General features: G+C 40.3%; 1 protein-coding gene across 2 annotated transcripts in view; it reads right to left on the bottom strand.

Moving 5' to 3' along the window:
• Positions 1–12,479: 12,479 nt before the first annotated feature.
• The window catches only part of nagpa (N-acetylglucosamine-1-phosphodiester alpha-N-acetylglucosaminidase), a 30,658-nt gene continuing 16,220 nt past the window's right edge, over positions 12,480–26,917 (bottom strand). For both annotated transcript variants that reach the window (XM_039738944.1, XM_039738943.1), the window contains 3 exons: positions 25,977–26,108; positions 22,442–22,523; positions 12,480–12,975 (listed from right to left, as the gene is read on the bottom strand). In XM_039738944.1, the coding sequence (XP_039594878.1) occupies positions 12,753–12,975; positions 22,442–22,523; positions 25,977–26,108 (437 nt within the window). In that variant the 3' untranslated portion in view covers positions 12,480–12,752. The remainder of the gene's footprint in view (positions 12,976–22,441; positions 22,524–25,976; positions 26,109–26,917) is intronic.

Genomic DNA, 26,917 nt, shown 5'->3' on the forward strand with positions numbered 1-26,917 from the left:
TGCGTATGCGCCGAACAGCAGTTTGGAGTATCCACCCTTTTTGGAGTCTCTGGAGGGTTGCTAGAGGCGTACCTTCTGGGGATTCCCTCGTTTTGCTGGGAGACTTCAATGCTCACGTGGGCAATGACAGTGAGACCTGGAAGGGCGTGATTGGGAGGAATGGCCCCGATCTGAACCCGAGCGGTGTTTTGTTATTGGACTTCTGTGCTCGTCATGGATTGTCCATAACGAACACCATGTTCAAGCATAAGGGTGTTCATATGTGCACTTGGCACCAGGACACCCTAGGCCTCAGTTCAATGATCGACTTTGTGGTCGTGTCGTCGGACTTGCGGCCATATGTCTTGGACACTCAGGTGAAGAGGGGGCGGAGCTGTCAACTGATCACCACCTGGTGGTGAGTTGGCTTCGATGGTGGGGAAGATGCGGTCAGACCTGGTAGGCCCAAGCGTGTTGTGAGGGTCTGCTGGGAACGGCTGGCAGAGTCCCCTGTTAGAAGTAGCTTCAACTCCCACCTCTGGCAGAACTTCAACCACGTCCCGAGGGAGGTGGGGGACATTGAGTCCGAATGGGCCATGTTCCGTGCCTCTATTGTTGAGGCGGCTGACCTGAGCTGTGGCCGCAAGGTGGTCTATCTATCTATCTATCTATCATATAGTGCCTTATCTGTCTATCTAATCATGACGTCTGAATTGTAATTTTAAAATTTGGAGCAGAGGGGTGAATCAGGGAGAAATGGATCCTCTTCCCAGACATTTTGGAGGACGCTGCATATGCCCTGAAAAGGATATTCACAATAAAACGTTCCCAATAGTGAAGGATTCTGAAACACTCCAAAGGCAAAATGTCTGCAGTCTTACTTGTAAAGAATCTCATCTCTGTTTAAAGAGCGCTAAACTGGGAACCAGTTCTGGTGTGCCAATAACCCCAACATGTCACTTTATAAGTAAAACTGTAATAGTACTTTAGTGCAGTGTGCCTGAATGGGTCCCGTGCTCTTTCCATGGCCCGTTTAGGTGCCTCACTACCCTTAAAAGGCCCGCACGCTTTCGCCACACTTGATGGAATTCACTTTATGACTTTGACGGCTTGCTGTTTGCATAGACATCCCTGTCACTGGTGATGGAACGGCAGCTCATACTCTGTAATAAGTGTATATGTTTAATATGTCGCTGTGCTCGGTACAAAAATAGTTTATAAATCAATTTTTTTTTCTGCTCACATGTACAGCTAACACAAAGTCAGATTTTGCACACAGGAGTTCACCGTATAAGAACTGCCAGGCAAGCATTAGAAGACAAGACGGGGACAACTGCGAAATGGCCAACGTGTACAGTTTCCGTGTGTCAGAGTCAGCAGTCAGAAACTGTATCCTATTTGCCTTGTTTTGAATGCCATATTGGGGGTCTGCACATGGAGAAAGGGTATAAAGCTTTGGACCATCGCCCGGCACACCTTTTGAAGCCGACGAACATATTGGAGAGAACGTCATCCGATCTGGAAAATCCAGCGCAGCGACGAAAATGGCAGACTTTATACAAACTGATGACCCTGACTGAATACTCCCAAACTGGGTTCTTGTCATGGCTTCCTTTGTCTGTTATGCCGCGTAATCCGGCAATAAAGAAAGCTGTTATCTCTCCTATGTGATTTCTTACCACTGTATCACTAAGGGAGGGGTAATCGCCTTTTTATATTATCTCTCAATTATTAAAAAAAAAAATCTCGGAAGGAGGCGAGACGTGATTTTCTCGGAGACACTTTAAGCGTCCCATGAGACAAAAGGTCAGCTGCTGTACAGGCTTTTAAACGTTCGAAGCGCCACATTAGATGCAGATCACTCCGTATCTCTTTAGCGTGCGTTCAGCCCCCCTCCTCACAATGCGAGTGGCTGGCACATAGCGTGCCCCAGGGAGGTGGGTGTGGGCGAGCGAAGCCCCCTAGTATCTATATACAGTAGTTTAGCGTTATATAACATGCCACAATTACAAAAGAAGTTATTCCAACAATCAATCAATCAACATTTATTTATATAGCACATATTAATACAAACAAATGTAGCTCAAAGTGCTTTACATAATGAATAGAGAAATAGAAGACACAATAAAAGATAAACATAAGTCAACATTAATTAACATAGAATAAGGGTAAGGTCCGATGGCCAGGGTGGACAGAAAAAAAAAAAACTCCAAAGGCTGGAGAAAAAAAATAAAATCTGTAGGGATTCCAGACCAAGAGACCGCCCAGTCCCCTCTACCTGACATAAGTCAAACAGTCCTCTTTGTATTTAGGGTTCTCATGGAAGGACCTGATGATGATGGTCACGCAGACTGCTGGATACACCCTCCCTTTGAAGTTGTTTTCCCCAGTGACCTCTTCCAACTTCTCGAAACGGCGCACAGCTCTTCAGAACAGCCGCGTGGTCTTCATTTCCCCTCTGGTCGTGTGGTTAGGTGGTGCAGCAGCAGGGTGCTGGATGGTGTGCCATCATGCAGTGAAGCCGAGGTGTTTGATCTGTCAATTACAACTGAGCAGGCCTCACACGGCTCACTTGCAATTCTATTTTCCACCCTTGTTCCCTGCTCCATGAACCTGAAGCTCCACCGCCATCCACACAACCCAGGCCAGTGGGCCTTTAGCAGATGGAGAAGCTATGGTGGAGCTGCTGAGGTAGAGGTCTCTCTCGGGATATTGGATTTCCGCCTTGAGACTCTGCAGCAACTCCTCGCAAGTCCATTACGGCCTCTGAAGTACACTTGGCTGAATTGGACAGGAGGTCTTATCCTTATCCCACTTCTCACACCAATGTAGCACCGGTGCCAAGTGCCAGAATGGATCCTTGTGCTCTTTACATGGCTCTTTTAGGTGGCTCGCTATCCTGAAAAGGCCTTCCCGCACTAGATGGAATCCTGTTTGTCATTCCTAGAGATGTCCCTGCCGCTGGTAATGGAATTCCAGCTCATACTACGAGTGACTCATCCCTGGCTGATGCAACTTGTCGGCTCCATTACAATACAAACAGCTCTATTAAAAACTCACAGAGCTGCCTCTGTTCCCCTCTCGCTGGATCCGACGGGTGATCACCAGCAGGAGGTCGATTCTACCATTTCTTACCTCATCAGCAGAAAGGAATTGCTTCCCAATGCCAACTACCTCATTGATGAAAACCCACTGATATCTCAGTTTTACTCTGCCCCCAAAATCCACAGTTTGAGCAATCCTGTTGTTTCTGCAGGCAACGGCCCCACTACTCATAGATCAGCTTTCCTCAACCACTGGTTGAAGGTCTCCCTTAATACATGAAAGCAACGATGCTCTCCAATCGTTTGACAGTCTTGGGTTTCACAGCCCTGCTTGCTTATCTTCATCATGGACCTCCCCTCTCTGTGCAGTCATTCCTCACGCTGAAGGTCTCATTGCCCTCAGTCAAGGCGTTCAACAGACATCCAGTCTGGGATCCTCCCACGAACAACCTCATCAGACTGGCAGAACGGGTTCTTGCCCTCAGTGCTTTCTCTTTTGATAATAATAAATAAAGTCAGTGGCGTTGTGGTGGGTACTAAAATGGGACCTGGCTATGCCAACATCTCCTTTAGCTGAGCAGAAGAGCGTTTCTCTCTTCTCGCTTTGTGCCGGACCTGTACAAGAGCTACATCGATAATTGTGCTGGTGCTGCGTCTTGCTGCAAGCGTCAGCGAGGAGAATTGAATAATGCCTTTACAAGTTTCCATCCATCTCTTACTTTTACAGTTGACTTTTATACCACAACTCTGCCATTTTTAGATACCAGTCTTTTTTTTTTTTTTAATCAGATTTCTATAACTAAAAATGGATGCTACTCTGTTGGGCACTTGAGTATGGCCCTTAACCAGAAAAAGTGCTTCAGGGGTGCTGCTGTACAATGGCCGACACCTGTGTGCAGACCTCCTAAGGTCATGCAAAAAGACATTTTCTCCTCAGGGATTAATAAAGTATATACAAATCAAAAACCAAACACCTCTGTCTATTCCAATCCGCCCGTTCTTCTCACACAGTGACCTTCTTTACAGCTCCTTCCATCGCCATCATGCCAAGATACACCTCTCTGCCTCTTTCACGGTTCCTTGGACTCCTCTGCCTCTGCAATGATGAGGTAGACTTCTGTAATGAAGCATGAGGAGTTTCTGCATCTACATATAAGAGGATACGCTTCTCACGTTGTGGACAAGTCCCTCAGTCAAACCAGAAGTAGCATCCACTCTAAGAGGAACCACAATAATGAAACCCAGAGCCCATCAGTCTCGCTCTCTCTCCCTCACCCACAGGTCAATAACTAACATTTCCCAAGTTTGCAGACTGGTCCTTCCACAATGTCCTGAACTAGGAGTCCCAAACACTTCCAATAATGCCCACTAGAGGGGGGTATCACTGTTAAACCCCAGCTAGTAATAAGGGCAAGCACTGAAACTTTATAAAATAAAACATTTATTCTTCACAAAATGTATTGCAGTCACAATGATGCTCCACGGAGCACAAAGGCAAAATGGAATTGTCTGAAACACGAAGGCAATCCAAATCTAAGACGTCCCAAAACTGACTCGAAGGGCAATGTCAAAAAACAAAGCAGAATGTCAAGAGATTGAATGTCACAGAATTCACCATAAATACCATAAATACCACAACTCACCACTCCCAGGCACGTCTGAAATGAACCACCAGGAACTGAAGGAAACCCTCTGAATTTATTGGGGTGGGGTGGGCAGCAGTTCCTGACAGGGGTCTCCGTCTCTTGGGGGACCTCCCACAAATACATGGACTATAACACAGGTACCTTATATACATAAAAAAAAACAAAAACAAAGAATAATGCAAATAATCAAATATGAACAGAAAACACACAAAACATGAATGGACACACATGAGCCTTTTTTCTGATCTCCTTCTGTCGACCACCATCTGCAGCTCGCCTGCCTCACAGACAGCCACATTCCTCACCAGGCACTTTGAGCTCTAACAGTAGCCACGGTCTCACTTGCAGGTATGGTAGCTTACGGGCACCTCCCATCCAGTCTAACGGAGCTCGAGAGGATCTGCCACAAAGAATGGAGCAAGTCGCCCAAATCCAGGAGTGCAAAGCTTGTACAGACGTACCACAAAGACTCAAAGCTGGAATTGCTTCCACAAAGTAGATAGATAGATAGATAGATAGATAGATAGATAGATAGATAGATAGATATAGATAGATATAGATAGATAATGAAAGGCACTATATGATAGATAGATACTTTATTAATCCCAAGGGGAAATTCACATAATCCAGCAGGAGCATACTGATACAAAGAAACAATATTAAATTAAGTAGTAATAAAAATGAAAAAAATTAAAATAAAATTAAGGTTAGCATTTACTCCCCCGGGTGGAATTGAAGAGTCGCATAGTGAGGGGGAGGAATGATCTCCTCAGTCTGTCACTGAAGCTGCTCCTCTGCCTGGAGATGATCCTGTTCAGTAGATGCAGTGGATTCTTCATGATTGACAGGAGTTTGCTTAGTGCCCGTCGCTCTGCCACAGATGTTAAACTGTCCAACTTTAATCCTACAATGGAGCCTGCCTTCTTAACAAGTTTGTCCAGGCGTGAGGCGTCTTTCATCTTTATGCTGCCACCCCAGCACACCACCGCGTAGAAGAGGGCGCCACAACTGTCTGGTAGGACATCTGCAGCATCTTACTGCAGATGTTGAAGGATGCCAACCTTCTCAGAAAGTATATTCTACTCTGAGCTTTCTTACATAGAGCATCAGTATTGGCAGTCCAGTCCAATTTGTCATCCAGCTGCACTCCCAGATATTTATAGGTTTGCACCTTCTGCACAGTCACCTCTGATGATCACAGGGTCCATGAGGGGCCTGGGCCTCCTTAAATCCACCACCAGCTCCTTGGTCTTGCTGGTGTTAAGGTGTAAGTGGTTTGAGTCGCACCATTTAACAAAGTCTTTGATTAACTTTCTGTACTCCTCCTCCTGCCCACTCCTGATGCAGCCCACAATAGCAGTGTCATCAGTGAACTTTTGCACGTGGCAGGACTCCGAGTCATATTGGAAGTCTGATGTATGTAGATTGAACAGGACCGGAGAAAGTACAGTCCCCTGCGGCGCCCCTGTATTGCTGCACACAATGTCAGACCTGTAGTTCCCAAGACGCACATACTGAGGTCTGTCTGTAAGATCCATGTCCAGTCCACAATCCATGCCACCAGGTGTGAGTCTACTCCCATCTCAGTCAGCTTATCCCTAAGGAGCAGAGGTTGGATGGTGTTGAAGGCGCTAGAGAAGTCCAAAAACATAATTCTTACAGCACCACTGCCTCTGTCCAGGTGGGAGATGGATCGGTGTAGCATGTAGATGATGGCATCCTCCGCTCCCACCTTCTACTGGTATGCAAACTGCAGAGGGTCGAGGGCGTGACGGACCTGTGGCCTCAGGTGGTGAAGCAGCAGCCGCTCCATGGTCTTCATCAGATGTGACGCCAGAGCAACAGGCTGGAAGTCATTCAGTTCACTAGGACGTGATACCTTTGGGACAGGAGTGATACAAGATGTTTTCCAAAGCCTTGGGACTCTCCCCTGTTCCAGGCTTAGGTTGAAGATGTGCTGTAGAGGACTCCCCAGTTCCAACGCACAGGCCTTCAGCAGTCGTGGCGATACTCCATCTGGACCCGCTGCTTTGCTGGCACGAAGTCTCCTCAGCTCTCTGCTCACCTGGGCTGCTGTAATTGTGGGTGAGGATGTCTCACCTATGCTGGTATCAGCAGAAGGATGGGTGGAGGGTGCAGTACTCCAAGGTGAGAGTGGGTTAGGGTGGTCAAACCTGTTAAAGAAGTTGATCATTTGGTTTGCTCTCTCCACGTCTGTCTCGATGGCGGCACCCCGCTTCGAGCTGCAGCCAGTGATGATCTTCATCCCATCCCACACTTCCTTCATGCTGTTGTTATTGTTAAGTACTGAATAAGTCTATGAAGGAGAGATTTCAGTTCTGGATTTTTAATAAATTTGGAAACTTTTCTGGAAACGTGTTTTTACTTTGTCATTATGGGATACCGAGTTTAGACTGATGGGCAAAAATGGCACTTTTAACCATTCAAAATGAAATCTACAACACAAAATGTGTAGAAATTGAAAGTGTCTAAAAATACTTGTTACACAACTACATTTACAGACATCTAAAGCGACTGAACTGAACTAACAATGTAAGCACACATAAAGGCATTCAGAGTTACTTAATGTTCATGAAATACACAGGGAAGAAACACAATCAAAGTAAAAAAAAAAAAATACGTATTTTATTAAAGTTACATACCTCAACATAGCCATTTCACTTAATAAGCTGAAGGAAAAGAAGGTTATATAAAAAACACCACATTAAGCATTAAAATCTGAACATTATTTAGTACCATATTGTTTTTATTTTAACACTTATCTCTATTTATTAAAAAACCACATAATTTTGATGCACAGCAGGCTTGCCATCTTTTATTATATAACAGATAACCAAACATGTGCTTAGCTGTGCACTCAGTGTGTGTGTATATTATATACAAAAACAGCATTTATGTGTGTTTTTCTGAGTATGTGTATGTATGCATATATATATATATATATATATATATATATATATATATATATATATATATATATATATATATATATATATATATATATATATATATATATATATATATATAATATACACACACACACACACGCATATACTGTATATTAGCTAAGCACCAGTTTGGTAATTTGTAAGCAACATTATTATTATTTCAGAAAGATAAAAAATCTTCCATCCTTAGCAAAATTCTTTTATAAATTATTTTACAGATTTCTTCAGAAATTAACTTTTAAAACATATTCACTTATACCACAAACCTGTCTACAGACAAATACATTATTATTATTATTATTTTAATACAATTTAAACATATGCCTGCTTGAAGAATGTATGGAAGGATTGTTCTTCACAAGGGGCATGGAGGTGCAGTGCTTAGCGCTGCTGCCTCACCCTTCCATAGTCTTGGCTTTTGAATCCTGACCCGAGTTGGCAGGTGCCTTGAGCATGGGAAAGGCACTGTATAAATAACGTACATTATTAATATTACTCTCAATGCCTGCATAGGATTTCCTCCCACATCCCATAAACACGCCTGCCCTGTGTTATAGATCTGGGATAACAGGTCATTTCTCACTCAGCTGGGAGGTCATGATGAAGGACGAGTAGAAGGGGATTAAAGGAAGAAAAGTCGAGGATGTGTGCTTGTGTGGAACGGAGACCTGTAAGATGGTATTTTGTTAAATAAACAAGCCTTTTGAACCTGCAACGTCATTGATCCAGTTGTTGGCTGGGGTTTAGGGCTCTGCTGCATCCCCTGTAGGCCACACTTTATAATTGGCCACCATAAACTGACCCAGCATGAACGAGAGTGCGTGAGTGCATCAGTGTGCCCTGTGATGGACTTGGGACGCCATTCTGGTGGTCAATTTAGTTTGGACATTGGGGTATATCCTACTCTTTTGAAGGATGCCCAGGGATTTTTCTATTGACCACAGGTTTCATGTCTCATTCAAAAGGACAGTGCCAATTTTTACAGCACTGTACCTCCATCACTGCACTGGGGTATTGGGAGCCACACACACACCACTTGGTAATGGCCTCTCTAACACCAATGGATGGATATTGAGTTAATGTGATTGGCTGCAGGCTGCTAGGAAATGATAACTATTGTTTTCCTAATGGTATATATTGTAAAATAAAGTTCTCAAATCCACTTAATCCAAATCAGGTTCATGGTAGCAGAAGCACTGGGCACAAGTCAGGAGATGTCCTGTAAAGGGCGACAGTGCAATTCGGGGCGTTATATACTGTACTTCTATGATGTTTTATTTATTTGAGTCTTACCAAATCAGATCTGTTGTTATGGCACTAACAAATAAGTAAGCCTAATGCACTGTAATTTATATATTTAAACATGTTTTTGAAAAAGAATATAATAAAAGCTTGAATATAATGAAAAAGTTATATGCTGGGCACAGATAAATCTATTTACTTTAAATGTTTTATGATAGTTTACTGCTTATCATTAGGGCCTATAAAAATTCAAGTCTAGACCTCATGAAATGTCATCCCACCCACAATTCTTTTCAGCTCATTTTTTTACCATCATCAATTATTGAAAGCTGAACCCCTAGGTGGGACACAAGTGGCATAGCCGATAGTGCTGCCACCTCACGGCCCTTGGACTCCAGCTGAATTCCCTCTGGTGGAGTGCGAGTGCTCTCCCGGTGTACATGAGGGTCCCACCTGGAACTCCAAAGACGTCCTGTCCGGTTAAGTGACCATGCTAAACTGGTTTGGTGTGAGTGTGCTCTGTGATGTTGCTCTTCTCTATCATCTGAATATTTAAGTCGGCACATACCGCTCCAACTTAACAATATAAGAATTGTTGAATGTGTCCAGTTTTAAATTCAGTGACGAAACTACCAGGTAATTGAAATAAAAACCCACCCTACTCTGTGAAGTTGGGGGCGTAAGGTTTCATCAGGACAAGGAATCAAAATGCTTTTGTAAATTTTGTGGTGATGTACTTGTGGTGACTTAAAGTTGACTGCACTTGCAAAGGCTATTCAGCAAAAATATAATGGAAGATGACACAAATCTGTAATTATATTGGGAACATTTAAATTAATTGCCATCCTACACTCTGTATTAAATATATGCACCTTCAGGGAAAGAATGTCATTTGATAGCCGTACATATTTTCTAAGAATTAAACAAAAATGTTATCTTGGACTGTGGTAGGCTGGTGCTCTGCCTGGGATTGGTTCCTGCCTTGCGCCCTGTGTTGGCCGTGTTGGCTCCAGCAGACCCCCGTGACCCTGTGTTAGGATATAGCGGGTTGGACGATGACTGACTGACTGTTATCCAGGAAAATAAAAATGATTATCTGTATTAGCTTAGCACACATATGTAATTGAACATACTGTACCTGAAGTCCAGTATCACAGATGAACAAATTACAATAAACCGCAATATCCATCCACTAATTTTCTAAGTTCGGCGAAGGCTGTGGTTTTACAAAAATATATACACAGGTCTGTGCAAAAGTGAGTCAGGACCTGATTAATACTCCGCTTAGAAATATAAAGCATAAATAATACACTTGTCTGATCAATAACACTATTAAAATAACACCTCATTCACTGTAAACGTATCTGATAAATCTAAATTTATGACTAATTATAGTAATAAATAAATATCCAAATGTCCAAACCAACATTTAGTACTTTACCCAAATCTGATGCTCTATACACAACGAAAGGTGCGACTCCAAAGTTGGAAGTGATAGGCGACAGGGATGCTGGATAATATTATAAAAGCGGATTCTTACATTTTTGGCATACATTCAAACATACAGTTGTAAGAATGAAAAAGTGAACCCTTTGGAATTCCCTGGATGTCTGCCTTGATCTTTAACAAAAATGTGGAGTGATCTTCATGCAAGTCACAATTCTAGGCAAACACTCTCCAGCTAAACTAAACTGATGTCAAGCTTAAGAGAGTCTGGGTGATGCAACAAGTCAGTGACCCAAAGCACACAAGTAAATCAACTAAAGAAAGGCTGAAAAAGAAGACGACTGCTGCTTTGGTATGGCCAAGTCATAGTGCTGACCTTAACCCCACTGAGATCCTGGGGCGCGACCTGAAGAGGTCTGTGCAATAAATACAACCCACACATGATGATGAACTGAAACCCATTTGTAGGGAGGAATGGTCCAAACTTTATCCTCAATGTTGTGCAAGTCTTATGCTGCCTTCCAGTTACTTTGGATGTCAAAGTTGGGAATGACGTCACACCCAAGTTGACTGTATTCCAGTAAAAAAATTTGGAAAAACAGTACAAATGCTTCTAGGAAAAACTTTTCTGTGCTTGCTCTTTCGGAATGCAGCTACTGAACAACACACTACATGGCATTTTGTGCATCCACACACCGTAGCAACGTGTCCACAGATTGGACAGCACTGTGCGTACGACTGATTTAATGAGACACATATACAAAGAAGTTCTAATAAACAGTATAATACTACAGGCTTTCATGATGCATGTCACCATTTGGGATTGCTGTCATAATCTGAAGCGAAAGAGACAGACAGACAGACAGATAGATAGATATGAAAGGCACTATATGATAGATAGATAGATAGATAGATAGATAGATAGATAGATAGATAGATAGATAGATAGATAGATAGATAGATAGATAGATAGATAGATAGATAGATAGATAGATAGATAGATAGATAGATAGATAGATACTTTATTAATCCCAAAGGGAAAATTAAACTCAGACCAGCCCCGTGTTTCCAAGTAGGAAATCCAACTTGTGGGGGCGTTCCAGTTGAAAATTCCAAATAAGAACTTGGAAATTCAGACTTCCCAATTCAAATGGTGGAGGTTGTTGCTGCTGAAGAAGGATCTACAAAGGATTAAAATTAAGGGTTCACTTAATTTCTCCAGCCTGCACTCAGAATGTTTACTCAGTGTGCTCAATGAAGGCATGAAAAGTACAAGAGTGTGTGTGTGTGTGTTATTAGTTTAGTCAGATTGCATTCGTCTACAATTGTGATTTTAGATGAAAATCACACCACATTTTATTAGGAATCAATGAAGAACTCCAGGGAATTCCAAAGGGTTCACTTTTCGTTTTCTTGTCACTGTATGCACTTAATATGATTCTTCCAATTAAAGTTTTTAAAAGCACTTTACGTCTTAGAAACATGTCATGGTAAACTAGAAAAAAAGAGTAGGTAAACAAAGCCAGCTTTTACAGTCAACTCAATGGTAGTCATAAGAGCAAGAACCTGAGTGTAAATGCTTCTGATGTTCTATACAAATTAAACTGATAAGCAAATTAAAAAGTACAACTTTCATTTTAGGAACGTGAGACAGAAACCGTACTGACCCAAATTTCCATCCACTTTCAAGAACAGAAGCAAAAGGAGCCAAAGTCAGTCCCAGCTAAATTTCACAGTACTGTAAGTATACATTCAAAGAATTTTCAGCTACTTCTCATTTGATACCATTCCAAACTACAGAATCATCAGAACAACGACAAAGTACATTCAAATGTACATACAAAATACATCTTTCTGGTTATTTCTTAATGCAAAACTGCAACCTTGTATCTTTGTATTGAGCCTTTCATATAAAATAAAAACATCATGCATTTTTAAATACTGTATATACTGGGTGGTCCAGGTCTAAATTATGCAACTTTTAATGCAAGATTGCCTGTTATCGAGAAAAGGCGAACACATCACACCTGCTGTTCGACTGACAACTGTCTCCCCGCCATTTTGGAATGCAGGGCAGGTGCTGCCATCTATCGGCAACAAAAAGAATTTCTTGTGAATTCTCTATGTAATAAACTTAATAAGTTATAGCGTAATGAAAATTGCATAATTAGATCTGGACTACCCTATAGTATATATATACTGCATATGTCTACAAATATAAAACTGAATGTTTAAAATATGGTAGTGAAATTCTGTACAAATGGCACACTAGTTGCAAGGTCTGACAAATACTGACATTTTTGGACCTGCTTCTTGAAATAGAGGACTGCATAAGTTGTAATTCAATTTACTAGATTTAGTTAAAATACCAATTAAATAAAAATCCAAAAGCATTCTTTATGGCAAACCAGCAGGAAATCAAGCGTTCATGAAATACCCAAATCTGTACTGCCTTTGTCAGTCCACTCTGCAAACGCTGACTTGTAATATTCACCATTGTCTATCTTGTTGTTTACTTCATTCAAAGCATAATAGGAGTAAGGATCATGTTTAACACAAGAAAATTTTCTGCAAACACAGATCAGGTTGACAATGGCAATTGTAAGGAATCCTAATCCCAGGGCTGAAGTGATAGTAATCCAAACAGTCCTAAAATATAACAAAAAAAATAAAATTAGATACATAAGGTCATATCTAGGCAGTGCATTTTTAATTTGACACAAACAATGTATGTAGTCATTCCAAAATCACTCTTTAAGATATAAATCTGAATTCTCAAACCCACTTAATCCACATCAGGGACTTGGGGACCCTGCAGCAATAAGCACAAAAAAGGAAACACACCAAACACTCACACAGGGTCAATATACAGTTGTCAAAGGGCTATGGCACATTATGTAACTTTCCCAGTGCTTTTCCATCGTAGCCTTCATTGACATGATTTTAGCAAGTCAGAGGCAGTCAGGGGTGTTTTCCACTGAGGTCCAGCCTGACATACCCAGTAACTCCAGATAGTCTGTGACTCACCCCTCAAACAGAATGGAAAAAGAAAAAAAAGAAAAAAGATTGCAGCATAACTTGCCATACCTGTTCACCCTTCATATAGTGCCGGCTCTGTAAGGCAGCACATTATTGGATGTTTGAAAAACTCGCCAGCACGACTACACTGATACGTCAACACTCCATTGGTAAATGGGACATACCCTGCAATTATTATGGTCCAGCAATGAGATCCACAACTGCGTTCAGCCAGTCTGACTTATCCTATGACTAGAAGACGTGAGTGACATCATCTTGACCTGACTGTTAAAACCTAACCCACGTGTCTTTGGTAATGTGGGAGAAACATTGGGAGTACCTGAAGAAACCTCTCACAGACATAGAGAGAAAGTACAACAACAAGGAGTTGAACACAAGGTGTTGGATTCAAGGTACTGGACCAATAAAGAATGACTTAAGAACATTTATGTTGCGTAGAATGCCCAGTGTTGGGGGGCTGGGCTGTCTTTTGGTCTGGGTCCCCAGCAGATTTTGGTTTTTTAATTTTTTCTGTCCATCCTGGCCAACTGACCTTATCATCAGACTTGTACTTGCAGACTTAATGCTATATTTAAAGACTATATTTCTCTTAATTATCCATCCATCATCCAACCTGCTATATCCTAACTACAGGGTCACGGGGGTCTGCCATAGCCAATCCCAGCCAACACAGGGCGCAAGGCAGGAAACAAACCCTGGGCAGGGCGCCAGCCCACTGCAGGGCACACACATACACAAACACACACCAAGTACACACTAGGGACAATTTACAATGCACCTAACCTAACCTGCATGTCTTTGGACTGTGGGAGGAAACCAACGCAGATACGGGGAGAACATGCAAACTCCACGTATGGAGGACCCGGGAAGCGAACCCGGGTCTCCCAACTGCGCCACCCTCTCTTAATTATACAGCTATCATATGTGAGAATTATTTATTCATTGTATACATCTTATTCATTATTATTCTTTCCGAATTTTAATATGTATTTCTTTTGCTTGTAACTATTTCTTTGACATTTTGTAAAGAACTGAGTTACATTCTTTGTATGGAAACGTGCTATTAAAATAAATGTTGCTGTTATTGTTGGATTCAGATGCAATAGAGATAACAACTGTGCTGCTCTCAAATATCAAACTGTGAAAATGATATTGATCTTGAATGTGTTCTTAAGCAGAACAACAAAAGTATCACTAAAGGCATTCTTCTAACAATATAGTAAATAGAAGGAGCTTTTTATTTATTAATTTATATACTTCTAATGTATATAACTATTTCCTTGCCAGATGCATTTACTCAGAGGAACTTCCAAGGTCAGCATTGTCTCAGCTCTCTCGGTCTTCTTGCACTGACTAACCTGGCAGTATAGGAGGACTCACGACCCCAGATTCTTCAAACACTGTTTTTTTTCTAGTTGCAGGAATTGCACAAGAACTCATCCAAGATGAGAAACCATAAGTTCACAGAGTTCTGCACCGCCCAGGAAGTCTTGCAAAGGCACTTTGGTCTCACCTTTCTGATAACGGTGCCAGTGGGGCCACGGGCCAAGGTGGGATAGAAGTTTACTTGACCTCATCAACAAGTCAGAATCACTTTATGGCAGTCATTTCCAGGCATCCCAGAGACAGGGAAAAAAAAAAAAAACAAGAAGAACCCAAATGGATCTTTATGTTGTCACACACGTGCGCATGGGAGGCAGCTAAAGGGCTTGAGTGAAGGCAGTTCGGAGGCATGCCGGGATGTGGCAGAGTACACTGACTCTTTTTCTCCCTTGCCTGTAGACCATTCCCGGGGGATTCCACCTGGCTCTCTTGACATCACATCCGGGACCGAGCCAATGGAAGTCGACCTCACCAGCTCCGGCCCCTCTGAGGTCACGTCCGGCTGTGATCCAATGATTGAAGACCACGTGCTCGATCCTTATGACCTCACTTCCTGTCTCCCCCTTTAAAAACCTGCCCCTTTTCCCTTTTCCCTCAGTCTTGTTTTGGACTCCGTTGTATGCACTTCAGTGCTAGTTATTTTGATAAAAACAACTTTTGCAGCCGGGATACCATATGACACGGGTGGCTGCCCCAAACTTTTATCTGTTCATGTCTCGTTTTTGTGACAATGTTCACAATAAAAGAGCCACAATTCCTGTCCTCACTGGTAGGATAATTGGGCTTTCTACAAGGGCCTAGAAGTGCCACAGAGGAATCTCTACAAGTCATGAATTTCTAGAGCCATATAAAGAGGTACATTCCACTTTAGGAGCATGGCTCTTGAGTTTCAATTTGGAGGAGTCCCTAATAAAGGTAGTAGTAGTTTATTTATATAGCGCCCTTCACAGATAAAAGGTCACAGAGCACTGAACAGCAAATACAGTGTAAATACAACAGGTAAAACAAAACATAAACAACACCAATAAAAACAATAAATAAACAAACGGAACTATTCAGCACTGATTAAAAGCTTGTTTAAAAATAAATGATTTTAGTTGTTTTTTAAAAGAATCAACAGACTCGACTCCACACAGACCACAAGGCATGCTATTATAGTCTTGGTGCCACAGGCTGAAAGGCACGATCCCCACAGGTTTTTAGCTGAATGCGTGGGACAACGAGAAGGCCCTGTTGCCCAGATGTGAGAGTCCGACGAGCTGTATGGCGTTGGAGCAGGGTGGTTAGGTACTCAGGAGTCTGTTCATGCAAAGCTCTGAAAGTAAGTACCAAGTACACCTCCAGTGCACAGGAGACAGGGAGAGGCAAGAATGTGAGCGACAAAAGGCAATAAAAAAAATGAGGAGAGGAGCCATCTTGAATTTTCAATACCCTTTTCTGTGGTGTCCAATGTAGAGCCAGGGCAGCCAATACCATCAGACAAAATGAGCTGTGACTACATATACTGCCATATACTGTACATACACACACATAAATACTAAATATGTATTGATATATTTTTCAATTAGAGCACAGTCAGCCAAAGTGACTTCCTGAGTGTCACACAGGGAGTCAGGAGCAGGAACTGAGACAGGAACCTTTTGGTTTAAAATCCAATGTCATAAAGATTGGGCCGCTTTTTAAAAATACTACTACTTAACTTCATGACGAAATCTACTCCAAAATTGCGACAGTTAAGAAAAGGGAACACAAAACACTTTACAAAGAGATGCCAAAGTCCATGTTTATTGAAGATTGGTAAAGTTGATCAAGCTGTATCATTTCAGTTAACTAGCGAATGCCAAACTCAAGGATACTGGTGGAAATTAAGAGGAAATATATTAAAAGAAGGAAGATAAGGAAGCTGTTCTTTAAACAAACCATTGTGTGAATCTGAAATTACATTATGTAGTTCAAAAAGGTGACCCCGTTAAGTTTAGTAAAGGTTGAAATGTTGGGAGATTTTGTAGTGTTATGACAGGCATTTACAGCAAATGTATAAAGAATATACATGGCGACGGGCGCTGAGTAGACTCCTGTCAATCATGGAGAATCCACTGCATCCACTGAACAGAATCATCTCCAGACAGAGGAGCAGCTTCAGCAACAGACAGACTGCTGTCACCGTCCTGCTCCACTGACGAGACCCCACACTATGCGACTCTTCTATTTCACCCAAGGGGTAAACGTTAACATTATACAAAGTTATTGTCTGTTATACCTGCATTGTTATTACTCTTTAATTTAATATTGTTCTTTATCAGTATGCTGCTGCTGGAGTATGTGAATTTCCCCTTGGGATTAATAAAGTATCTACAGTATCTATCTATCTATCTATCTATCTATCTATCGATACTAAATCAAATTTGATCCATCCATCCATTATCCAACCCGCTATATCCTAACTACAGGGTTACGGGGGTCTGCTGGAGCCAATTCCAGCCAAAACCGGGCGCAAGGCAGGAAACAAACCCCAGGCAGGGCGCGCCAGCCCACCACAGATCAAATTTGAGAACAATCTATTTAATACCTCCATAATAAGGGCCTGCACAGACATTTTGTCCTTTTTCTTTTTCATTTTGGAATTCCTATTGACTCTTTTACCACCTTTTAATTTGTAAAGGTGGAAGTAGTCTCTGGGACAGTTTATACCAAAATCTGAGCTGCAACAATACTGGAACAGTTTTGTTTTTCAAACTAACATTATTAAATAAATACATTTAGTGTAACCCCCTTACTTATCAAGATGCCACTCATACACAACCTTTATTAAATATCAAGGTAAAAAGTCTTTACATAATTAACCATTACAAGCTCAATCATTTCAACTATAATTATTAGAAATGAGGCTGCAGTTACATCTAACTTGCCAGATGATAGATAACATTAGAGAACTTTTGTTTGTTGCCTATAGAAAATCATCATGATCTGTCAAGTTCCTTACCTTTTGTCACATTTAATCCTGGAAATGCAAATAAATATAACTATTTCCAACTGTACTTAAACATTATAACTCTCATACTAAAAGTGAAAATAAAACATTTTAAAAATCCTGAACAATTATTAAAATGTAATAAGTGAAATACCTGGTTTGGATAAGTGATCTGCCCCTTAGAGTAATAATTATCAGCTTGCTCAGGAATAACCAATCACACGCCATGCTAAATGGACCCCGCCTGACATCAACCACAGTAGTTCTGATTACTTCAGAATAAATCGATCTATTCCTTGAGAATTCCACTGCTACTGCAAGGCAACCCAAGGAATTCCACATGGATGGATAGGTGCTTTCACAAAAGCTCCCAGATAAATGTGTGGAAAGGCTCAAGTTAGCTACGAAAGACGAACTATCCCTCTAAGTACCATTCAGAGCATTACTAAGAAGTGGAAATTGTATGGCACCACCATCACCTTGCCTAGAAGACAGCATCTCTCCAAACTGGATGACTGAGCCAGAAAGATATTGATTAAGAGGCTAATGGTAGCATGAAGGACTTAAAAATTGTTCATGGCAAATATATGTCTGCCTGTGCATGTGACAACAACCTTACAAGCTTTAGACAAAGCTGGCCTGTATGGCAGAGTGGCAAGAAAGAAGCAACTACTGAAAAAGTGCCCCACTGAGTCTCATCTGTGCTTTGCAAAAAAACTCTTTGAAGATGCCATGTGGCAAAAGATTTTATGGTCAGACAATCCTTGAATAGGTTCCAGCTCATCATAAGTTGAAAACTCACTCACACGCACACATGTATATTAGGGGGCAATTTAACATCGCCAGTCTACCTAACCTGCATGGATCTGTGCGGGGAAACCAGAGCACCTAGTGGCACAGGAAGAACATGTAAATTTCAACCAGGCAGCACCTGGGGCTTGAACCCCAGTCTCCTTGTTGTGGGGCAGCAGCACTACCACTGCGGCCAGCATGCCCTCCATTTCTTAACCTATTCATCTGGTGCATAATCATGGAGGGCTTCCCATTAGCACTTTTTCTGTAGCAAGAAAGAGTAACAGTGGTTTATATGGTGACACAGTGACAATGCTACTACATCACATCTCCAGGTAACTGTACTCCAAGTCTGACCCTATATTTTCTGTGTGGAGTCTACACACTCCTATCAGCCTAACATGGGTTTCTCTGAGTATATTAATTTTCTCTCTCATCCTAAAGTACTAACATTAACTGGCCACTGTATACTAAAACCTGGACGCGAATGTGCTTGAGTGTGCACTGCAACAGACTAGCCTGTCATTCAGGGTTAGTTCTTGCCTTGTGTCTTAATACTTTTAGGAGAGGCTCTGGCTCCCACGACACTGTATGTAAAAGTGGATGGATTATTCTCACACACTGGATGATCTTTTAACTGACTCATGGTTCATTTTAGTCTGTACTTAAGGCACTATTGTAAATCTTGCACTTTCCTGCATCACCTCTTATCGGTCACTAAATCCTGCTAAGCAGTTAAAAGTTTGAGACCTAGTTGAAGCGCATATTCGATAGACAGATATAGTATAATGGCCAATGAATTATTACATTTCTAAGAAAGAGATAAATGATGCGTCTGTGTTTGATGGGGTTAATACCTACCAAACATTTGATTTTTCACATGTTTCCAGAATGCTTTTTCCTTTTGACCGAGGTTTGTCCTTCAGATGGTAGATCAAAAAGAATTAAAACCACTAAAAATAATAACACTACTAAAGCAAGCCTTTAGCTTCCTTATCCTTTTATTTATCTCGTATTTGGAGGAGTGTTCTCCTGCAAATACTTTCATTTAGTTCTGGAAAGTAATACTGGGACTTTCATACTCCTGCAACTCCCAGACACATACAATCTGTAATTAAGCACTGAAACTTGTTACACTGAAGGGCTGAAGTCATTAATCTCTTTTGTAACGTGACTATCAAGCTGTTCCAACAGATTTGTGGAATGGCCTTGACACCGTACTGCACTGCGGTGTCCATTTTAGAACAATCTCACTTCTGATTACTACCATATGTTATGCTTCAGCATTATCTCTTGTTGGGTTTAGGCCATATCGTTAGGAGGTTAATGGTTAAATCAATAAATACTGGTCATGTCATTTTTATAATTATCTTCTGGTACATTTCTGCTAGATGCATGTTATTTTAGCAATATTAGCTGAAACAAATCACACATTTTGTCAGAAATACAACATCAGAATTTTGTCAAATGTTTTGTTAACATCTGTATAAATCTACGTTTAACCAATTCCAGTTGTGCCTCCGTGTTCTCATGGAACTAATTATTTTAAAGCATTACCATATATCAAATTTATATCCACTCTTTATAATTATAAATTCTCGTGGTATTTACAGTATTAGTATGATGGAAAGTTTTGGCTTCTTCATTAATGCCTCCTTACATATTCCTTTTTCTCCCAGCTTATTATAAAGCAGTTATGAACTTCTTATTATTTTTCATATTGTATATCTCCTGTGACCCCTAATGAGGGTGGGTAATTAATGCAAATTGTTACAAACACGTGTAAAATACACACACACACACACACACATACATACATATACATATACACATACATATATATATATATATATATATATATATTTAGTACATGCAGAGTGGGATTCTAAAACATGATATGAAAATCTGTTTTGAGGACTGTAATGGAAAAAGTATCTGTCTCAAATAATCAAATAATAATCTGTAAAAAAACTGGGCCTAAAAAAATCTTTTCTTAAATAAATACTACTATTATGTGACCTATTAAAGCACTATATAATTCAATAATAGTAATTTTCACACAGTTGTGAAACTGCTCATCTATATATCAACCAAGCAAGACGCCGGACATGCAATATGCACATATCACATCTGGTATCAAGTGCTCCGCTTCATAAAGCCAGTGTTCATTGTTTATAACCAGAATTTAAAACTGGCCAGTAATTATTGATTACAGTTTCAAGAGACTAAATAACAGGGCAGTTCATGTTTTAATTCATTTCAATTCATGTTTTAAGTTTACTAAAATTTACATGGTCAAATTGTTAAGCTATCTGACGATTGATGCAGCGCTACCTTTGTGTTTTCAGGTTGAAAACAAGACCCACACTATGTAGTACATAAAGCCCGTGGCAATGGTTTTCTTCACCACAGTGAAAAATATAATTAAACTGAGTTTTAAGTTTTCCCACCCTGTCCCTCCTTCTGACAGCTTTTCCAAGGAGCAGACACAAAGTAATTTAAATGGCTGAACGAAAGAGGAATTAGTTAAGTTTGGGAAGGCAGCATTGCTGTTGTCTTTGGAGATGATGCCATCAACGCGCCATTAACTGGCTCAAGAAAAGGGTTAACGCTCGCGGGGATGGAGCTTTACAGAAGCAGGACTGTACAGAACTTCAATATATTTTTTTCTTTACTATACTGGGTGATATAAAATCATATACACAAGAATACAGAGTAATAAGTATGCATTAAATGGAAAAATGAACTGTTGTGCAAGAAGTAAATTCTAAAATAAATTTAGAAGTATTTTTTGACACATTTTCTTTCTACAGGCAATTTGAGGAAGTAAGAGATAAGGCTCACAAAATGATTAAAAATATACTGAAGGGACAGGGCATGACTGATTATTAGGGAGTGCTACACTTCCTTGCACAAACAAATTGGGTATCATGTGGCAGACAGTTAGATACACTGTTAGGCAAGCATTTTAAAACAGACCCTAACCTGAAGAAAAGGGCAGTTTTAAAGAAGTATTTGTGAAAGATGGGGAAATGAAAAGGCTAAAATGTTTTGTTAAATAATAAGGAAAAAAAACATATGGCTATAAAGAGATTAAAGAAAAAATATCATTTCAGAAAGAAAACAAAAGATGGTGTAAATATGTTGTGACAGATCATGTAACTGTAAAATACAAATCATGGGATGTTTTATGGGAACTCAAAAACACACCACATTGTACACTGAAATAGACAAAACTAGGAATTAAAACAAAACAAACTAGACTTGATGTTATTTTGGAAGAGTGGTGAGCTTTGTTGGGCTGAATGGCCTGTTCTCGTCTAGATTGTTCTAACATTCTAATGAAGAAAAGAAACCAGATGCAGCCAAAAGTATTGTCACCCCTCCACTATTTAAAAAAGAACCGCAATTTACGGGAAAATTTATCATGAAAAAGCCAATGTCAGCAGTGTCCTTCTGCTCTTTAGTAATTTTACAATCCAGCATTAAAAGCGATTTTCTCCCACTTGAGATCTCAACCTTTTTTTTAGTCCTTTTTTTGTTTTCTTTACAATAATGTATTCTAGTTGAAACTTATAAAGTATAAAAGTACACCAAAAATAGCAGCCTTTCTTTAGGCCGTATATCAGAAATCATTTTCACTCATAGGTGCAACCGTTAGGTAGACACCTTAGAAATAAAATATTTGTAAGCCTACTGTCTTACATTTTTAAATGACCAAAATGTGTACAGAAGGGCCATTCATAATATCAAACAAGCATTCAAAAACCTGAACAATTACTGAGTTGTTTACATTCTGTCTGGTGCCTACACAATTTCAGTAACTTGTTTTCAGCAAGCATTAAACCTTCAATATTTTCCCACAGGTCTACTTCTCAAGTGAGAATTTAAAATAATCTTTTCATTATCTGAATTTAGTTGAAGACTTACTCTGAAAAGTTAAACGTCTGCTTCTGTAACACAAGAGTTTTCTTCCAAGTATGAAATGATTGTGAATCGAGACACTGAGCAGCTGTGAACACAATATTACATTTTGTTACTTATCAGTAGTTTCCTGTAAAAGAGGAGCATCTACTGTACTCAAAAATTAATATTCAGATCGGTTCAGCTAAATATGGAAGACATGCCAACAAATAAAGTAAGTCTTTACTGTAAGTCTAACTACATTATAAATTTCTAAATATACAGTGCCTATAAAAGGTATTCACTCCCTTAGATGTTTTCACATTTTATTATTGTAGAACATTTAATTACAGAGGATTTGATCTTATTGAGACTAATAAACAGAAACAAAAAATCTAATGTCAAAGCGAAAGTGTATCTCTGCATAGTGATGCAAATTATTTATAGGTATAAAACACAAAATAATTGATCACACAAGTATTCACCTGCTTCAAGTCAGTATTTATTAGATGTAATTTTGGCAGTCATAACAGCCTTGAGTCTGCGTCCACAGGTCTCTCTCTCGCTATCTCTATTAGTTCTGTACATCTCGACACTATCGTTTTTCACCCCATTCTACAGTATTTTGTAAAACTGCACATTTTTTGCCAGGTGTCACTGGATCGTGAGTGAGCAGTGTTTTTTCAAGTCCAGTCATGAATTCTGAATCGATATGAGATCTGGACACTTGACTCAGCCACTCCAGGACATTAACATTATTTCTTTGAAGCCATGTCTGTGTAGCTTTAGCTTTATGCCTAATGTTGCTGTCTTGCTGGTCTTCTCCCAAGGTGCAGGTTTCTCGCACACTGCATTAGGTTCTTCTGCAAGATTCCACTGTATGTTGGTGCATGTGAATTTCCCCTTGGGATTAATAAAGTATCTATCTATCTATCTATCTATTCATTTTACCCTCACAAGCCTTTCAGGGCCTGCTGCAGAGAAACAACCCCACAGCCTGATGCTGCCACCTCCTGGAGTTGGTGTGTATTTCATAATGAAAGTGGCTGAGTAATCTGCTACGGTCAGCACACAAAACAGTTGCCTTGGGAGCAAGACTCAATGTTCCTTTATCTTTGCACATCAATGCCCTGTTGCACACTCGAAAAAGGTGATGTTTGTCTAAACACACTGAAACATTCAAATATGAACATGTAACAATGTTTTCAGATTTAGCATACATATACAGAATTAACAAAATGTTTTTAATGTAGAAAATTAGAATAGTTGCCATATTACAATGGAAAGATTTTTTTTACTTTTAAGTATATAGGAGAAAATGATGGCTATCATGTAGAACTAAGATAATTATGTTTACCCAGTTCTGAACTGTCTATACATTGCTAGTCAGTAATGTCTGACAGTAGTGGATATACAAACAAAATTACTTAATAGACAACCTTCAGTCTCTAAAGTTGCTTTATAACCAGTAGGGTCAAATTCATTTTTAATTTTAACATCCCAGACCTATTCATATCAATTTACCTCAATTTTTCATGTACTGCCTTACCAATTATAATGAAATGTGAACTTTCCAACACTCCCACTCATACACACTGGAACAGTTTACATTTATGAATCAAACTAGTACTCATATCTTTGAAGTACCTGGAAAAAACAATGTAAGGCTGCTCAAACTCAACACAAGCAGTGACCAGGTCAGACGTGGAATGTGACGTGGAAACCCTAACTACAGTGCCACAACATTCCTGAATGCATAATCAGATTATTTACTTGCCTATTTCTAAGGTGCCTTTTCCCTTATTACTTTGTATTTCCATCCCACACTTGCCTTCAATATTTAAAATGAATGTAATAGCACCCATTGCTACTGTTAGTATACCCCACTTTGTAACAATGGCAGTGAAGGTGAGGAAGAGCACAGAACGATGGTGGAGGACTTTGTTATGTAGAGCAGAGACTATCACCTGTAACTACGCACTGCCAAGACAAATAGTTGGTGGTAGACTTCCAACGTGAGATTAGCCAGAATGACAGAAGAGGAGGCACATCTGAACAGTACAAGTTCATGGTTACTGTGATGTGCACACAATAGAATGAAATTCTTACCTGCATGTCTCCCATACACTAGTGGCAATAATACAATACCAACATTGACATAAAAATAAAAAAACATTATCATACAGTACCTCAAATGCAGCAGATTACATATCTATCTTTCTATCTACTGTATCAATCTGTATATACTGTCACACACATGTACATGGGAGACAGTTTATGGGCTCAAATAAATGGATTTCCCCACCGGACCTGGTGATGGTGCTGCCCTCTAACTCTTTCTCCCTTGGTCCTGCAGACCAACTCAAGATACCTCAGCCTAATTCCTCTTCCGGTCCTCAGAATTTGTCTCCTAATACCATCAATTCCTTTTCCGCCCCTCATGATCCCACCTTTCCATGATGTAATTTCCTGTTCGAGTCCCCAGGATTCCACCCTTCAATCTACATCACTTCCTAAACCCACCTCTTCCTGTCTATTGTTTGTGTGTGTGTGTATATATATATATATATATATATATATATATATATATATATATATATATATATATATATATATATATATATATATATCTCGGCCATCTTGTAACCTCAGTCAGTTCTGTCTTGAACTCAATCTGGATAAGACTTTGTATCAATCTCTCTCTTTTTTTTTTTGCTTGTGTGACAAGTATACGGGGTGGAATCCCCAAATCGTTATGCTCTCTTGTGTCTCTATATTTTACAATACACATCCACACACAATATAAATAAGAGAACATGTACTTGTTATTATGAGTGAGTGTATAACAACCTTGTAACCTGTAGAAAAAAACTGTCTCTGAATCCAGTGGAAAACACAGACCTGCTATGTGAGGGTGAGAGTAGACACTTCTTTCTGAGGATGCAAAGGTCCTTTAACATAGGTGACAAGTTGGCAATAATGATTAGCATGCTATTCTATCCTGTAATCTGCTGGGGGTATAACACAATTTCAGAGAATACTAGGTGACTGAATAAACCAGTCATAAAGGACAGCTGTATTACAGGAATGACCCTTGACTCTTTAAAGACAGTGCTAGAAAAGACTCCACAACGGGTAGTTCTAGGATACCTTTAGCCACTGGCTGATCCCACAACAGTGTGATAAGAGGCATTACTAGGGCTCTTTTTGCGTAAAGCCATCAGAATGTATTAAATTTCTTCCTATTCTTTCTGTCTTCACCCTGTCCAGTTAAAATAGACACATTGGCAGTATACGCCAATGTGCATCAAGTATATTCTGTGTATGATTCTCGATCCTACATTTATGCAATAGTATGCACTTGTTTTTACTGTCATACATTATGACTTTATATTCTATATTGCTGTTGAAGCAGGTGAACTTCCTCTTAAAGAGTAATAATGTAATCAATCATAGTGCCTTTCACATCTTTGTGTATATATATGTCCAAATGCCATGTGAAATATAAAGGAATATTATTAGTATAACAAAATAGACATCTTCAGATACAGATTTAACTTACTTCTGTGTAATGTTCTTTTCATCTGCTCCAGGTAGGATGCATTACATTTTCCTGTTTCAGGATGGCACAGACAAGGATGCTCACATTCACAGATATTTTTGCAGGACTGGCCATAGAATCCTAAAGGGCATTCTGTGAAAGAGAATACCAAAAATTAAATTTCAATCATAAAAGTGTATATTTCCAAAACACATACTATTGAAATGAATCATCTTACAAAAAAACAAATACACCGTGCATTTACCATTTTATAGATAAGCCATGAGCAGGGTCTGTGAGTCTGGACTGCCTGCAGTATCAACAATGATGCTTGACTAATATGATGTATAGTTTAAGCTGTCAGGGATGCCAGGGGCCATGACCCAGCCGGGACGTCATGAGGGACCAGATGTGGGTCTGTGCCCACCCTGGATCACGTGGGGGTTGCCTTCCGGGTACAGGGTATGGAAGCTCCACCCTGTAGGGGCCCGTGGTCACCGCCAGGAGGCACCCCAATGCCTTGGGGACCTGTTACCCCAGCACTTCCGCCACACCAGGAAGTGCTGGGGGGGAAGACTTTGGACGTTACCCGGAGAGCTGCCGGGAGGATAGCCGGCACTTCCGCCACGCTGGGGCGTGGCCAAGGGAGGAATGCCGGGAACACCTGGTGCTCATCCGGGTACTGAATAAAAGGGGCCGTCTCCATTCATTCGAGGCTAGAGTCGGGTGGAAGAAGGACGAGGCAAGAGAGAGCTGTGGAGGCAGCCCGAAGAAAAGGCATTGTGTGGCCAGGACTGAGTGTTTTGGGGTTTGTGCACAACTGGGTCTTAGTGACCATTATTTGGGTCTGTGTGACCATTGAATTGTTATAAATATTGTAAATAAACGTGTGGTGGTTGAGAACAACATGTCCGCCTGTCTGTGTCCGGGTCAACTCCCACAAAGCATAACCTCCCTTGATT

Source organism: Polypterus senegalus, chromosome 16, assembly GCF_016835505.1.
Source record: "Polypterus senegalus isolate Bchr_013 chromosome 16, ASM1683550v1, whole genome shotgun sequence".
NCBI lineage: Eukaryota > Metazoa > Chordata > Cladistia > Polypteriformes > Polypteridae > Polypterus > Polypterus senegalus.